Source organism: Paramisgurnus dabryanus, chromosome 11 (genome assembly GCF_030506205.2).
Source record: "Paramisgurnus dabryanus chromosome 11, PD_genome_1.1, whole genome shotgun sequence".
Taxonomy (NCBI): Eukaryota; Metazoa; Chordata; class Actinopteri; order Cypriniformes; family Cobitidae; genus Paramisgurnus; species Paramisgurnus dabryanus.
The window spans coordinates 24,625,624-24,642,663 of NC_133347.1; the positions used below are offsets into that span (position 1 = coordinate 24,625,624).

Below are 17,040 nucleotides of genomic sequence, written 5' to 3' on the forward strand. Positions count from 1 at the left end.
ATGCTATAAATAGTCCATATTTAATTAAAATATAATCACATTCTGAAAGAACTACACAGTTATGTTTAGGCCAGCACAGGTTTTATTCAGGACTTTGTCAGGTTTGGCTTCACATGCAGTCAGCGTAGTACAACATCTCTCTTTAAAATGTGTGTGAGCGTGTACGTGTGTGTTTGTGCATGTTCACATCGTGTAAATGACCGGAGTGACACAAAGTGCAAACTGTATCATGGGCACCAACCTGGACTAGACTACTAAAAAGGAGGCACTTCATTGGGTTATTTCAGAATGTAGTTAAAAAAGTGAATCCAACAGGAGTAACGGCCTCAGTTAAAAAAAAAAAACAACCTTCCCTTGGGCACAAATGTCGGTTTTTACTTTCCAAATAAATACCAGTCGACTTCCCTTTTAGTTTGGTCATTGTTTAAAAGGCGAGTTCCCTTTTATGCAGCAATTACATTTCTGTCACCACAAGGTACAGTTGTCCGTCACATTGTTGTATGGAGAACATACAGGAAGTACAAAAGAAATGCATTGACTCTCAGTCTAAGAAAAGATTCACCATTTTTTCTAAACTTCACAGCTGTTGCGTGTTAAACATTTCCAGGCGGTGCACAAAAGGGTCATTGGAGATATGGGTTTGAGGTTTTAAAGTGGAAGAGACCCTTTATCCCAGCCATAAACCCAACTTAATGCACCTTTAAATTGTACAAATACTGCAATACAAATCCCACAAAACCATTAAAGACAGCATGCAGCATAGGAGCACGGTCAGAAATCTAAAAAATGGCGAACCTTTTCTTTTACATTACATCTTGGAGCAGCCAATGTGCAAATACCATCAGTGTACATCATACCCATCTTTATAATATAGACATTAACTGAACTTTTAATGCACCATATATAAATAATATGCACAGTTTTACCTTTGCAAAATGGGAGGGGGTACTTCAACTTCACTGTAAAATAATTATCGTCATTGCCAACGTTAACCTTTTCTGATCCACTAAAGTAAAAATTACTCTTGAATCAGATTTGTGACTATCGGCAAAAGCGATGAATATTCCTATATATAAGTACTTCCAAACAGAAATGTTAATATTGGCCACACTTTTTAAAAAACGGGTAAAGATTAACATGAATCAGCTGAAACTGACCACCATTCACATACAATATAACCCACACGTGGGATATAAAGTCACCACAGCTAACAAACGGTAGGCAATCCTATACACAAATACCGTCCCATAGTTTTCAACCTCCACAGTGCAGCTGTTCACAAGGACATCCCAACAGACTCACTGGTCCCAATATATGACTATTAGATTTTCCAGGCAATGTGCAGTGCAATATATATAACATGTTGTAATGCAGTTATCACATAGATTTCAAATGAGAACTTGCACTGTGTAAAAACACTGGCGTCTTATTGATATGCTTTCTCGATTTAAAACTTTCAGAGGATAAATAAATGGCATAACTGCACATTTGGTAAACATGTAAGCGTGACGATTGGAAATTACATGGCACCACTGTAAAAGAAAGTTATCAGTCTTTGTTAACTTTGATAAAAATGAAGAAACTGGAATGGTATTGTAAAAGAAGAAGGTTATGAACGGCTTATAAGGTTGAGATGTTAAGATTACGATGGGCAACTTTCCTTTCTCAGGTTTTTCTAAAAGGTTACTCATAAAATACTTATCCAAATTCAAATACAAAATTCTTATATTCTCTATGCACGGGGATGTTAATGTAGTTTTAGGGCTTTGTGATCTTAAATTGTGACTCATTTAAAGTTGTGGAAGATTGCTTGCGTATGAAAATTCATGCACCTCTGGTTTATTGCGTGTGTGCGTATAGGCTAAAGTAAAGTTGTACCGGATTCAGTCCAGCAGTGGCTGAAGTCTGGCGATTCCTGATAATAAAAGTAAGACTAACGCAGCAAATATGGAAGAAAAAGTGAACATTGTAGATTGTGGGGTTTTTAATGAGCATCAGACCATTCCTAAATTCTCTGATCACACATGAACTGACTGTTTAAGTGACAGTTTAACCCAAAATGAAAATTCTGACATCATTTACTCACCATCAAACTTTTATACATTTTGTGTTCTGCTAAAAACAAAGGAAGGTATTTGTAATCAAGCAGGAAGCAGACTTCCATAATATATTTTCCTATTATGGAAGTCAATGGTGCTTGAAAACTGTTTGCTTACAAACATTTGGTTTCAAAACATCTTCCTTTGTGTTCATCAACAGAATAAAGAAACTCATCAGGGTGAGCAAATGATGACAAAATGTTTCATTTTTGAGTGAACTATCCCTTTAAATACATTTCTTTTTGTAAGTCTGCCCCCCTTAAATATTTTAGTAAGACGACTTTGGACACCGTCAGGTCAAAGCAGATATTTAAAGGGTTAGTCCATTTTATAAAAAAAAATTCAGATAATTTACTCACCACCATGTCATCCAAAATGTTGATGTCTTTCTTTGTTCAGTCTAGAAGAAATTATGTTTTTTGAGGAAAACATTCCAGGATTTTTCTCATTTTAATGGACTTTAATGGACCCCAACACGTAACAGTTTAAATGCAGTTTAAAATTGCAGTTTCAAAGGACTCTAAACGATCCCAAATGTGGCATAAGGGTCTTATCTAGCGAAACGATTGTCATTCTTGGCAAGAAAAATAAAAATATGCACTTTTAAACCACAACTCATCTTCCTCCGGTCCTGTGATGCGCCAGTGCAACCTCACGTAATACGTCTTCACATCAAGAGGTCACGGATGACGAATGCGAAACTACGCCCCAGTGTTTACAAGTGTGAGGAAAGAGGACCGTTCCGACGTTGTTGTATGTTGAATGATACTAAAATATCTTTGTGTCAGTTTATTGTTTGAAATGGCCCGCAAATGTGCGTTTCATATATGTAACACATGACCTTTCCACGGCATTACGCAATAACGTGAGGTCACGCTAGCGCGTTACAGGACCGGAGATAGACAAGAAGTTGTGGTTTTAAAGTGTATATTTTTATTTTTATTGCTAAAAATGACAATCGTTTCGTTAGATAAGACCCTTATGCCTCGTTTAGGATCGTTTAGAGTCCTTTGAAACTGCAATTTTAAACTGCATTAAAACTGTTAAGTGTTGGGGTCCATTAAAGTCCATTAAAATGAGAAAAATCCTGTAATGTTTTCCTCAAAAAACATAATTTCTTCTAGACTGAACAAAGAAAGACATCAACATTTTGGATGACATGGTGGTGAGTAAATATCTGGATTTTTGACTAATCCTTTAAGTAAGTAGATGAGAAGCATTTGTTGAATCTGCTGGTAGATAGTCTAATCTACCAAAGCCACACCCATAATCACAACCAATGCCCTTATAAGTACAAAGGAAGTGACCATGTAGAGGTACACAATATACTTTTAGCTTACGTTTAACTGTGCCTAAGATGCTGATCAGAATGATTTAGAAAAACAGACTTTAATTGTGCAAGGTTGTGGTTTGAAGGCTGGAGCTGCCAAATAATTAATTTTGCAAATATTACAGTAAGAGCATGACCTGGGGTAAAGGATGTAAAAGCTTGAAACATCTCAGATTCTCCTTGTGCTTTTAAGCCTTGTGTCATTGAAAATATGGCAACAGTTACTCGAATACAACTGTGGCAAGATCAATCTTTGGCCTGAGAGTATGCAAGGCAACAAACATTTCTGACTGACTGAGGTCGGATGTGCAGATGAAGAAAAAGGGGCAGGAGTTACCAGAGGGAGATGAAGAGAGACCGTCTGTGTTGGTGAGTGTGTACGTGGTCTCTAAAGTTGACTAGAAGATTATCTTTCCTTCACAAAACAACATTTAAAAAGCCCCCTTCCCATTCCCTGTGGAGGCCTTGCTTTGTTGATAAAATCCCCTGAATAATACAAGTTAATATTCTGTCATTGTCAGTGGCTCTTTACTGGTCCAGCAATCCTGAGGGAGCGTGAGTAGAAGGAATAAAAGTTCTCCTTTCGGTCACAAAACGGATAAATAAAGGTCTATTCGTCTCTGAAAGAGAGTTTGTTTCGTCTCCTCTCCTCTCGGCAGGCCGTAGATGGTTTGCAAGGGTTCGGGTTAGGAAAACAACCTCTGAAGATCGGCCTCCAAAGGGCAGGAGAAGTTCATTTTCTTACGTCCTCTTTATCGCTCACTCATTTCTGTTCCCTGTAGTCCCGCAGCCGTCTGTCCACTAGGGGGCAGAGTTTGACATGGAGTCAACAGAGTTGACACTGGAAGACGAGACCCGGCTGTGAGCGATGGTCACCTCTGGATGCTAAATGAAGAGAAACATCAGACAATCAGTAACAGAAGTGTTCTGTAAAAACGCAACTAAAGCAACTAATATGGTTTTCTACACAAACTCATCCTTCTGTAAACAACATTCTATGAGATCTTAAATATTAACCGAGGAAGATCATGTCGAAGATTAAGTCAATGATTGAAATCAAACTTTGATGCTCCAAATCTAATAACTAGGTTTTAATACTGGATTTAAAGATCACATGCAGTGGGTAAAAATAAGTATAAGTTTAATACAAATAATATGTGTAGGGGTGCGAGGGGCAAAAACTAACACAGGGTTAGATGTAACACAGACTGTTTACATTGTTGCACAAGGTTGAGCATTTTGTATTTCCGGTATTTTTTCACGCTGCTAAAAGACAATCTACCGCAAATTATTGGAAATGTATAATGTTTTTCCAGAGAGTTATTGATAAACAAGTGTTTTGGTGGCATGCAAGTAATTTTTTTCATCATATGTTTTTTTTTTTCGGTTTCTAAGTTGGGTGTGTAAGATACCAAATCCAATGCTATGTCATATTAATCAGTGTCTTGTTGACTAAAACATAGCATCGTTTTGAAATATGTCTACAGCTCTTAGCAACTTTTTTGATGGGGTTGAAAATATTTTGACCCAGCAGGGTTAATTGTAACGCTGTGTTACAACTAACCCCTCAGCACTAACTATATGAAAACTGCTAACATTAGAGTAATTCTTGCCGTTGTTTTAAATAGGCTACACACGAATGATTGCTGGCTGCCAACAAAATAAATGTGCCTGTCTTATCAAAAATCGTGTGTCATATTTATTTTGTTCATATCTTTAATATTGATTGAATAAGGTCACGTCAATGATTGAAATCATAATGAAATGAATGGCTTAAATCAGACTTTGATGCTCATTATCTCAGAATTTGATTTTGAAACTGTAGTATGGTTATTAATAATTGAACTATTGTAAGAAAAGGGCTGGTTAATGAATACAGTGTGGACACCTGTCTATTATAGGCAGATATATAAACAATATCCACTTCAATAGACAAAATAGTATTGAAATATTTGCCTGCAAACTTAATTTTTAGCAAGTGTTACAACTAACCCCCTTCCTGTTAAAATTAACCCCACCTATGGGGTAAGTTGTAACGTTTGCACTTCTGTCACGTTTGGTGTAATTGGCCAATAATGGTAAGTACTAGAAACAAACTTTAAATGTTCATTTGTAGCAGAGATGTGTGTGTGTTGCTTGTGTAAAAATATAATTAATCAAACTCAAATATTTTTTGAATGATTGAGCAAAACCAAAAAGCATTAGGTTGTGCCCCGCTCTCCCCTATATATTACCGTAAGTTTAAATATAAAAATTTATAAAATATTTCTTAAATATATTTATTTTAATATATACATGCATGTGTGTGTGTGTGTATTTACATATACATAATTATTATACACAATACACACATATATATATTATGTAAACAAAAAGGTTTATTCTGCAAACGATTTTTTACAATTAGCTGTTATGCAGCCCTAATTATTCCTTACATTCAGCGCTAGCTTCGAGTTCCTTATTGCTTTCATAAAACAATTAACGCACAATATAAATATTAAAGCAAAATAATATGCATCAACACAACATTCGTAAAGTAAGATCACTAAACGCCTGGCTTCCGCTGGAAAAAATACTCCCTGACCAATTGTAAACAGCAACAGAAGTTTCACATATGTTTACATTGATAAGGGTGCTGCGCAGTGATACACACAATTGTTGGGTCCAGCTGTGATAGCAGTTTTATCATAAATACAACAAAGCTATTGACCAATCAGAATGAAGGACTGTAACTAACCGTTTTATTAGTCACATTAGTCACAGCACATGCCAAAAATGAAAAACGTAATTAAAAATGTTGAAACTTTTTTTTTTTAAATGGTGACCAGTTACAGGGCCTAAGATAACACTTTCTCTTTGCATAACATGTAAATGTTAACCAACAATCCTAAGTAAAGATAAAGCTCCTGTACTTTCTGAGCCAACAATAAGCGCAGTCTACAAAGTAAGGAATAAAGTCGTAGATGTGTTTTACAAGTAAAAACGTGTGGTGTCCTGATCGGCTGTTTAACCTGGTCTGTAGTTAACTATTGTGTTCGCTTGGGTGTTCCTCTGTGGAGGTGGAGGAGATCCTCACATGTCTCCTAAAGATCCTGTCCAGCAGGCTACGCCGAGGAGGCTCGGGAGGCTGGTTCCAGTCCAGGTCAGGGGGCCGCGTGCCCTGGGGCCCGAATACGTTAAGGTCACTAAAGCACTCAGTCTCGATCATCTGTGGGTGGTGGGGAGAATACAAACAGAGACACAACATGTATAAAGTTCATGCTGGATAAGTATAAACACAATAGCGCTATCAAAACACTGCTGTTGTTTCGACCACACAACAGCAATACTTGACAAACACAGAGGTTTGGGTTAATAATTTGTTTTGCAATTGTGTCTGGTGATATTAGAGGTCCGACACTTCACCTTAAAGAGATAATTCACCCAAAAAATGAAAACTCTTTTATAATTTACTCGCTCTCGTGTTGTTACAAACCTGTATACACTTCTTTGTTCTGATGAACACAAATGAAGATCTTTTGAGGAATGTTTGTAACCAAACCAATCAGAGGCCCCATTGACTTCCATAGTAGAAAAAAAGAATACTATGGAAGTGAATGGGGCTCACGGTCAGTTTGGGTACAAACATTCCTCAAAATATCTTCCTTTGTGTTCATCAGAACAAAGAAATGTATACATGATTTAAAATATTTAAATATTAAAAATTATTTCAAACCTCATTTTGCCATGGGATGGAGACGCTGCCAGTGGCAAACTTGGAGTAGAAATCATTGTCCGTTTGGTCCAGATTGACACCTTTAACGGTGGAAAACTGCTCAATGTCCAGAACGTCTTTACAGTAGACTGCCCTGGGCTACAAAGGGAACAAAAAGTAAATGAATATGTTTAAAATACATGACAATATAGTAAAAATGTATGCAAAAGGCGACAGCAAAATGTTTAAACTGATCTTTTTCATACAATGGGTGTGGAAGGAGACCATTGGTCACCATTCATTTTCATTGTTTAGATAAAAACAGCTTGGACACTATGTGGCGGTTTCCTGGACAGGGTTTAGTTTAATCCAGGACTAGACCTTAGGACATCAATACTTGTTGTTAATCTTGTGACAAACAATAGCACTGATATATGTTCAAGATGTTTTTAAATTAAATTAGTTCAAACATGCATTTTAGTCTGGAGCTAGGATAAGCCCTGTCCGGGAAACCGCCCAGTTGTTGTATAATACTGGCTTTAAAAAAACATGAGGGTAAATAAGTACAATTTTACATCAAACCCCCCCTCCTACTAAACCAAAAAAGCAGCTTACATCAGGCACAAAGGAAGGTTCCAGAATGCCGGCCTCTAGTCTCTTAAAGTTGATGTTCTTGAAGAAGGGGTGGACTTTGACTCCTGCACCTCCCTCCGCCTGGCAGCCGAGCCTCTGCTTGGGATCTTTGGCTAACAGCTGTGGGACAGGAACCAGAATAAAGCCAGACATAAGGACCCCAGGTTTGTACATACTTTAAGACTGGAATGTAACCTTTTACACCACAGCCAAAGTCGGTCAGTGGCTTTGAAATATTAAGAAAAAGAGCTTACAAGACATTTAAATAGGGCAAACGTCCTGGAACTACTATGGTGGGCAATCACAAACCAGACATCACAAATCACCAAACCGCAAGCTAGGACTGAGCCAGGCTGTGAGCACTGTGACATGGTTAAGATTAAAATATGGAGGACAATTGCATAACGCAACATTGAATTTTAATAAAAGACAGCTAAAAGGGATAGTTTGTAACTTAAAAGGAAAATTTTGGACACATTTTCACTGCATGATTCAAGTGACTCAATGGCGTTTTTTATCATGTGGCGGGGATCGACCCACAACTGTGTAAGCAGGAAAAGTGCATTGATTCTGAAAATCTCAGGTAAGTTTGAAGCCTCATTCATATGAGTAAAAAATCGGATATGAATTGGATACACATATGTATCTGAGATGCAAGCAACAGATTGGAGATTCCCTTATAAAGGCGCATATTAAATTATTGAAAAAGCGACAGTGGCAAAGTATGTCAAATCTTGTCAGTAGTGCAATGGAGCACAAAGGCTCAACTTAAGCTGGGTACACACCACAAGATATTCGGATATTCAGTGGTTCTCAAACTGGGCAGGCGGGCAGGTGAGATGGTTCAAGAGGTCCCAGTTTTATGACATTTTATAAAATACATTAGTTTATCATAAAAAACCTCAGAGAAATAAGGCTACTAACCAATAGTATGTCAATTAATGTTTTGTTTAATTCAAATATTAAAGTGACACTTTGTAGTTTTTCAAGTATATCACTTGACATTATGGCTACGTGGTGGCGTCATGGACCAACGACACGACAATCCGGGTTCAATTCCCCTTTAGGGCAATTTTTTTTATTAAATACAAACTTTAACCAAGCAACCACCGTTACAACTGGCTTGTTAACGAGAGCTACCTGATTTTTTTGGCGTTTGATGAAAATAAAACCCATGAAATTATATTATATGACACATGACATGCTGGAAGGCACACTTTGTGACCTAAAGAGTTGTCTTCTTTTCCTTTGCAACAGTGCTGCTGCGCTTGTGGCCTCTAGGGGCGCTAGACGTGAAAAACACATGTCTACCACCCCCTATAGGCCAAAAGTTCCATGGTGTGCCTTTAAATTTGAGATTAAATTTATGTCATAAATTGAGGTGGTGGGACCACAAAAGATGCACCCTACAGAAGGGGGGTGCTTGCCAAAAGGTTTGAGAACCACTGTAATGCACATATCAGATAGGGGACAATTTTAAAAGATGATGTAAGGGGGCTGTCAAAAAATCAGATATAGTCAACAAATCGAAATTGGGCTTTAGGACCCCGGGTTTGGGATTAATGCCCCGTTCACATCACAAGCGACATGCAGTGACAAACGACACAATTCCATTAATTATAATTTTATAGCGTTTTTATCACGTTACGTTTATTATTTATATATATTAACTCTTTCACCGCCAGCATTTTTAAAAAAAGTTGCCAGCCAGCGCCAGCGTTTTTCATGATTTTCACCAAAGTTTAATGCCTTCCAGAAAATGTTCTTCTTTAAATATATAAACATACAATATACCAAATGAAAGAACAGACCCTCTGCTTTCAAACAAAAAAAAAACCGTTTCATCCTACCTTTAGTGGTTCTTTTGCAATCAGCTTTTGAATATGGGTAGGTTTTTGCAAAAACACCACATTTTGAGCAAAAAGCAGAGATAATTCCATTTTTGTGACGGACTTTTCATAGAGATCCCATTCAGAGCGATCTTTAAAACAGACACGGACATGCAGCAGCTTGCCATAGGGCAATACTTCCGGGTTAAAAAAGTTGCGGAAGGGCGTCACCTGGTGGATAATAGCGGTATTGCGGAAAGACGGAAAATCTCGTCATTGGCGGGGAAGCGTTTTCTCTTAATTGACGAGATATCTCGTCAATGGCCGGGAAAGAGTTAATGGCAGAGGGCACGATTTCTGAAATACACTTTGGAAAAGGGATTCGGGCCGACTACCAAAACACACTTGTAGCCAATCAGCAGTTAGGGGCGTGTCTAACTAAACGACATCATTGCCTAGGTTGTGTATGTGTATCAAAAGAAGGTTCAGATTCTATTGGGATAGTTGCGTGTTTGTTCAGGTGCTTTCAAATCAACATTGGCTTTCAGAAATCATGCACCCTGCCTTTAAAAGTTGTAATGGCTTGACTACTGAGTTGTATATATCTGTGCATGTATTTAATGTATCTTTATTGTTCTTTAATGGTAAGCCAATTATTTTTATGCTATGAATCACTAAAGTACATATAAAAATGCAATACTTTCATGTATTATACAATACCATTTATTAAATATTTCATAATTTTCCTGTTTTCTATTATTTCTTTTTTTCCTTTTATTTATAGCCTATAGTACGTGTTTGTTCTAAAATTATAATTATACTACTGTTTTAAAAGGACATGTATTGCATTTTGTTGCAATGGGCAAGCGTTGAACGTCTATTAACACGTATGCGCTGGACTGTGCGGGTACATTCGCATACACTTAAAAAAACAGACTATACTACTACTAAGAAAGCACAAAATCCACTGGGAGCTTTAAACATAAAAGTTTGATTTCTGAGATTGATTTTTTGTATTTGCAGCTTAAAATTGGATAAAAGCATCTGCCAAAGTGCATAAATGTAATGAAAACATAATAATGACAAACTTTTATTTTGTCCCTCACAAAAAAATGTCACATGACCTGATTTACAGTGCTTGAGTCATATTAACGACTTTCATGATAAATTAAAGGATTAGTCCATTTTCTTAAAAAAAAAATCCAGATAGTTTACTCATCACCATGTCATCCAAAATGTTGATATCTTTCTTTGTTCAGTCTGTAAGAAATTATGTTTTTTTAGGAAAACATTCCAGGATTTTTCTCATTTTAGTAGACGTTAATGGACCCCAATACTTAACACTTAACCGTTTTTTTCAAAGGAGTATCAAAGGACTCTAGATGATCCCAAATGAGGCATAAGGGTCTTATCTAGCAAAACAACTGTAATTTTTGCACTTTTAAACCACAACTTCTCATCTATCTCCGGTCCTGTGATGCGCCAGCGCGACCTCACGTAATTGCGTAGTGACGTAGAGAGGTCACGTGTTACAAATATGAAACGCACATTTGCGGACCATTTTAAACAATAAACTAACACAAAGACATGAATTAGTATCATTCCACATACAACAACGTCGGAACGGTCCTCTTTCTCCACACTTGTAAACACTGGGGCGTAGTTTGGGATACATCATCCGTGACCTCTTGACGTGATGACCTATTGCGTGAGGTCGCGCTGGCGCATCACAGGCCCGGAAACAGATGAGAAGTTGTGGTTTAACAGTGCATATTTTGTTTTTTTGGTCAAACACGACAATCGTTTCGTTAGATAAGACCCTCATGCCTCATTTGGGATCATTTAGAGTTCTTTGAAACTCCATTAAAAAAAAACTGTTAAGTGTTGAGGTTATGTCTTAAGCTTTGGGTCCATTAAAGCAGTGGTTTTCAAACTGGGGGCCGGGGCCCCCAGGGGGGCCGCGAGATGGTGCCATGGGGGCCCCAGTTTTATGACATTTTATAAAATACATTCATTTATCATGAATTCTGTGTAATTAAAACTAAAAAATAATAAGCGAACTAACCAACAGCACTACTAGGTATAAATTTATATGTTTTGTTTAATTAAAATATTACATTTTAAAACTGTTTTGTCATACATTTTATTTCGGGGGGCCGCGAAAAAGTGCACTGTACACAAGGGGGGCCGCACACTGAAAAAGTTTGGGAACCACTGCATTAAAGTACATTAAAATGAGAAAAATCCAGGAATGTTTTCCTCAAAAAACATAATTTCTTCTCGACTAAACAATGAAAGACATCAACATTTTGGATGACATGGTGGTGAGTAAATTATCTTGATTTTTTTTAAAGAAAATCGACTAATCCTTTAATGGTGCTTTTTGTCATATAGAAATTACCAGTCCCTTGTGGAAAAAAGTAGCCAGGCCTTTCTGCTAAAAATCTCCTTTTGTGTTCCACTGAAATAAGAAAGTCATACGAGGTCGGAATAACATAATTTAATGCCGAAAGTTTTCATTGTTTTGGCGAACTACGCCCCTAAATGTTCTTTTTAATAAATGCAGCTTATTAAACAGCACTGAACTGACTTGGACTCAAAGAGCTCATTATCAGATATTTCTACAGCCGAAAACATGCAGCACCAGCCAGAGAAATGAGCCAGACTGACAAAACAGACTTAACTTTACCAGCTTTGTGCACTCAGTCAATGAGACTCTAAATCAGCCTCTATGGAGTGTTTGACTAAAGACATAATGCAGCTTTGTATACAAGCGCCTGGTTGTGTTCAGTCGCGTCATCTCGGATGGTGACCAGCAGTATAGATACAGCACAGAGCTCTGCGCGTGTGTATGTATGTATGTATGTATGTATGTTTGGCCTCACCATCCTGCAGATGGCTTTGGTGTCTTCTGAAAACTTGTCGCTGTACTCCTCTTCCTCCTCTTGCACCCTTTTCTCCACTTCTTCCCTCTTCACTCGTTCTTTGCGAGCGCGGAAAGGCGATCGGCCGGCAGTCATTTCGTAGATGAGACAACCTAACCCCCACCAGTCAGGACTCATGCCATACCGCTCATTATTGATCACCTCTGGGGCTGTTGATCAATACAGATTTAGATCACTCAATCAACATCTTTGATTTAGTATTAACAATCAGTGGCAGCCGGTGACTTCTTTATTCGAGGGCGCTCGATGCGAAGTTCGTCACATCATGAATGTAGCCCGTCGCGTGTGTTTCGTAATTTCAAAATGTGGATTCGGCGCGTCGAGTGAACCTATGTGGATCACGTGTCTTGTCAAAGTAAGTGCCTGCTGCAGATGCGTCTAAAGGGTTTATGATTAAGAGACGCTCACGTTTGCCAGATACTGGCATAATCTCATGCGTAATCAGAGTTTACTGCTAAGGAAGTGTCTTGCGTGTATTTTGTGAACTTGAGCGTCTCTTTTATTATAAACTGTTTTGACGCATGTGCACCAGGGACTTATTTTGACAAAATATGTCATGCACATGGTTCACATAACGCAACAAACATATTTTGAATTTGTGCCCCTCAAAAGAGCAGTCACGAGCCGCCACTGTTAGCATTAATAGAATATTAATAAAACATTAAATCAAGTGGAATTAGGAAATAAAATTATAGCTGTAAAACTTTTGCCTCTATATTGCCACCTCTGTTTGAAACATAAAAGTAGTTTGAAAAACAACTGACCAATCAAACTGTTCCATTCAATTTTCAAAGGACAAATTCAAGTCCTATCTTTTATTTCTCGTCTCAAACTGCAAAAAATTACTTTCTTACTTGGTATTTTTGACTTGTTTTAAGTATATATTTTTAAAAATTATTAAATAAAGATGCATTTTCTTGATGCAAAATGAAAATAAGTCTAGGTTTAAGACATTTTTAGATATTTGTACTAAAAACAAGACAAAAATACTAAGAAAGTCATTTTTTGCATTGCAGAAGCCATTTCATTCGGATATACATCACGACGGAGAAATTAGACAATCGCTAGTTCAATTTCCTTAAAAAAAAATCAATATTTAAAAATTAACAAAGTAGGAGAATATTGGTACCCATATATCCAACTGTCCCCACTCGGCCGCGGATCTGTTCTCCATCAGGCACTTTAATGGCCAGGCCCAAGTCTGAGATCCGGATGTGACCTTTAGGGTTAGGTGAAGAGAAGTAATAAACAATCCAGACAAAAACGAAATATTCCAAAATAAGAAAATGTGATTCGGCTTACCATTGTCATCTAAAAGTATATTCTCTGGTTTTAAATCCCTATGATGATAAGAAAAATGATAATGTTTATCACTCAACTGCATGGTTTTATATTAATTCATGAGGCTGAAAACATTTAAAGTTTGTGTACCTGTATACGATAGACTCTCTGTGCAGGTGTTCCAGACCGCAGCAGATTTCAGCACCGTAAAACTGCACACGCTCCTTCTCGAAACCCGGGGTTCCCATGTTATAGATGTGAAACTTCAGATCGCCGCCGTTCATAATGGTCAGCACCAGACACAGGGCGTCTTTGGTCTCGTATGCGTACGCTAAACTTACCTGCGAGTGCAAGAGAGAGAAATAATGATGATGATTAAATACATGCACAAAGGAGCAATACCATTGGACGGGGAAGTATATAGGATATAGCGCCTGCATCGTATGATCTCTAACAACCAACAAGAGTGGTAAATTCACACGGGCGAAAGCATTAACTTTACTTTTAAAACCATTTACTTTTAATGGGTGACATTATGCATTGCCGAACTGAATTGTGGATCCGTCAACGTCGGGCCACTGCCATTGCTTGTGGCAGAATTAAGGGCTAGGCCCCTTGAGTGACTGGTGAACTGCCACAGCTTGGTTTTAGCAACCAGCCACCTCAGCATCACCCACGTCCCGTCTCTTTACCCATTTTCGGTTATCCGTGAGTGATGCACGGTGACCAAAATGGCAGGCTTCCACCAACTATTGGCTACAAAAAAGCTCTTTACAAACCTATGGGTGACGTCACGGACACTACGTCCATTTTTTTTACAGTCTATGGTATAAATACAAGAAAATTAAAATATAGTGAATGTATTACAGAAAGCAGGATAAAAGAGAGGCTTTGTTTACAGTATGTCTGCTTTTAACATTAGCATTAGGTAATCCGGTCACAAGTGGATGCATGTGACCACATCACAATTAGTGGTGTGAATGCTAATGTGTTCTGGGCATCAGCAATGCTCTGTCTAACAAGAGATCACTGTATTAAATGTAGGGTTTTATGCTTTGCCAACTAGGTACAAGGCTTCAACTCCCCGCAATGAGATCCAATCACAAGTGGCCACTGGAGGTTTTATAGACATGTTATAATTCACCAAAAATTGTGTCTAAATGTCCTGTGCACTGTATGGACCTACAACGAGATATGTTTTAAAAATCTCTGTTTGTCTTCAGATAATAAGATACATCTATCATGATATAAAGGTGAGGAAATAAGTATCATTTTAATTTCTGGATGAACTGTTTCTTTAAAACCAAGTGTAAACAGTGCACTATCTCGGCTGACCAGTTGTGATAAGATTACCTGAGATCTGTGTGGTCAACATCTGTGAAAAGGGTGAAATGAGTTCATCAGGAAGAAAATGTGAAAAAAGCAAACAAATGAAAGACCTCTGCTTACCACAAACCTACTGTTGACCTTCTCGAGAATCTGTTTCTCATTGAGGGCCATGGCCTCCCCCTTCCTCTTCTTTATCCTTTTCTTCTCCAGCTTTTTACAGGCATACATTTTACCTGTGGCTCTCACCTGGCACGCACACACCTGAGCACATACGTACAGGTTTTATGATTATTATTCTTGCCAAATACAACCCACTTACAAAGGAAGAGACAGTCTGACTTATCGTCATAGATGGCTTTTTTACATGGAATTGAGAAGCACTTAACTGAGCATTAACTCAGATGAATAAATTATGTGGAAGTATGGTCGATAGTTAGTTTACAACATGAACTAATGCAGCAATTGAAACCTTATCGTATTGTTCCTGATAACATGATTCTGCCAATAAAGAGGAATTTCTAAATGACCCATGGGCATGATTTAGTGTATTTGAAATGAAAGTATTCAATGAATGTATAATATGTGCTAAGAGAATTCTGTTAATATCATTATCTCATTTTTGACAGAGGTGGCATTTAGAGGCTTTTGCCTCCTCATTTAGACTACATATAGTCATTTGGCAAAGGCTTTTATTCAAAATGACTTAAAGTACATTACGGGGCAGTTTCTCAGACAGGGTTAAGATTATCATTTTAGGACATTTTTAAAAGGATACACTACTATTTTCAAGAAAACATTTTCTTCGTTTTTTTGTCTTGTTTTCAGTAAAAATATCAAAAAATTCTTAAATTAAGATGCTTTTTCTTGATGAGCAAAACGACCCAGGAAAATAAGTCTAGTTCTTAGACCAAAAATATCAAATTTAAGTGATTTTGTGCATAAAACAAGCAAAAAAAATCTGCTAATGGGGTAAGCAAATTTTTCTTGAATTTAGTCTTAAAGAAAAAGTTTCAAGATTTTTTTGCTTACCCCATTGGCAGATTTCTTTTGCTCGTTTTATGCGGGATTTTATAAAATAAAACACAAATAAGTTGTAATTATATTAGTACAAATATTACTCTTCCGCCAAACAAAGTAGTTCCTCAGAATCAAGTGTGACTGAAACAGAGCGCAGTTCCAACCAACAGAGATGCAGCAAAGACACAATGAAAATATGATTTAAGACTGTGGTGTTTATTTTATAAATCACCATTTATCTAATTTATACATTAACATTTATATTGTGCTGTTGAAGTGATGATCAAATATGCTTGGAAGCATGCTGAACTCTTTCCCCGTCAGCGTTTTTTTTTTTTTTTAAGTTGCCACCCAGTTTTAGTTTAATGCCTTGCAGAAAAATTATCTTCTTAAATAAACATAAAATATCAAATGAAGAACAGACCATCCGCTTTCTAACAAAAACAAACAAAAAAACGTTCATTAATCCTACCTTCATTGTTCTCTTATCACCTCTCAAATTTTTTAGCTAAAAGCGGAGATAATTCCATATTTGTGATGAACTGTAGTAAGAGATCAGATTGAGCCAATCAGAACTTACACGCTGTGTTTTCAGTGTTGAGTGAATGCGTCAGTGTTTAAGTTGGGTAAGATCGCCACCCAGTGGATAATAGCGGACGTATGAACTTGACTTATAAACTCCTCAGACAACGCTTTATCGACGAGATGACTCAACAATATTTATTGACATTTATCTGGATATAGCCATTAATTGTGCAATTGTAGACAAATTAAAAATATGATTATAGACTGTGGTGTTTATTTTCATAAATCAGTACGCAGCAACAGTGGCGCAGTGATACTTATGTAATGTGGTCTGAACCGTGAGGTTACCGGTGTATTT

At 37.4% G+C, this 17,040-nt stretch overlaps 1 protein-coding gene across 2 annotated transcripts in view; it reads right to left on the reverse strand.

The window, feature by feature from the left end:
• Nucleotides 1–3,213: 3,213 nt before the first annotated feature.
• grk5l (G protein-coupled receptor kinase 5 like) overlaps nucleotides 3,214–17,040 on the reverse strand; it is a 73,064-nt gene continuing 59,237 nt past the window's right edge. The window contains exons 8-16 of one of the 2 annotated variants that reach the window (XM_065247543.2): nucleotides 15,261–15,401; nucleotides 13,962–14,152; nucleotides 13,833–13,870; nucleotides 13,660–13,749; nucleotides 12,471–12,679; nucleotides 7,739–7,876; nucleotides 7,145–7,282; nucleotides 6,506–6,637; nucleotides 3,214–4,314 (exon numbers count right to left, since the gene is read on the reverse strand). In XM_065247543.2, the coding sequence (XP_065103615.1) occupies nucleotides 4,231–4,314; nucleotides 6,506–6,637; nucleotides 7,145–7,282; nucleotides 7,739–7,876; nucleotides 12,471–12,679; nucleotides 13,660–13,749; nucleotides 13,833–13,870; nucleotides 13,962–14,152; nucleotides 15,261–15,401 (1,161 nt within the window). In that variant the 3' untranslated portion in view covers nucleotides 3,214–4,230. Of the gene's footprint in view, nucleotides 4,315–6,440; nucleotides 6,638–7,144; nucleotides 7,283–7,738; nucleotides 7,877–12,470; nucleotides 12,680–13,659; nucleotides 13,750–13,832; nucleotides 13,871–13,961; nucleotides 14,153–15,260; nucleotides 15,402–17,040 lie in introns of both variants that reach the window. The other variant, XM_065247544.2, reaches the window with a different exon arrangement.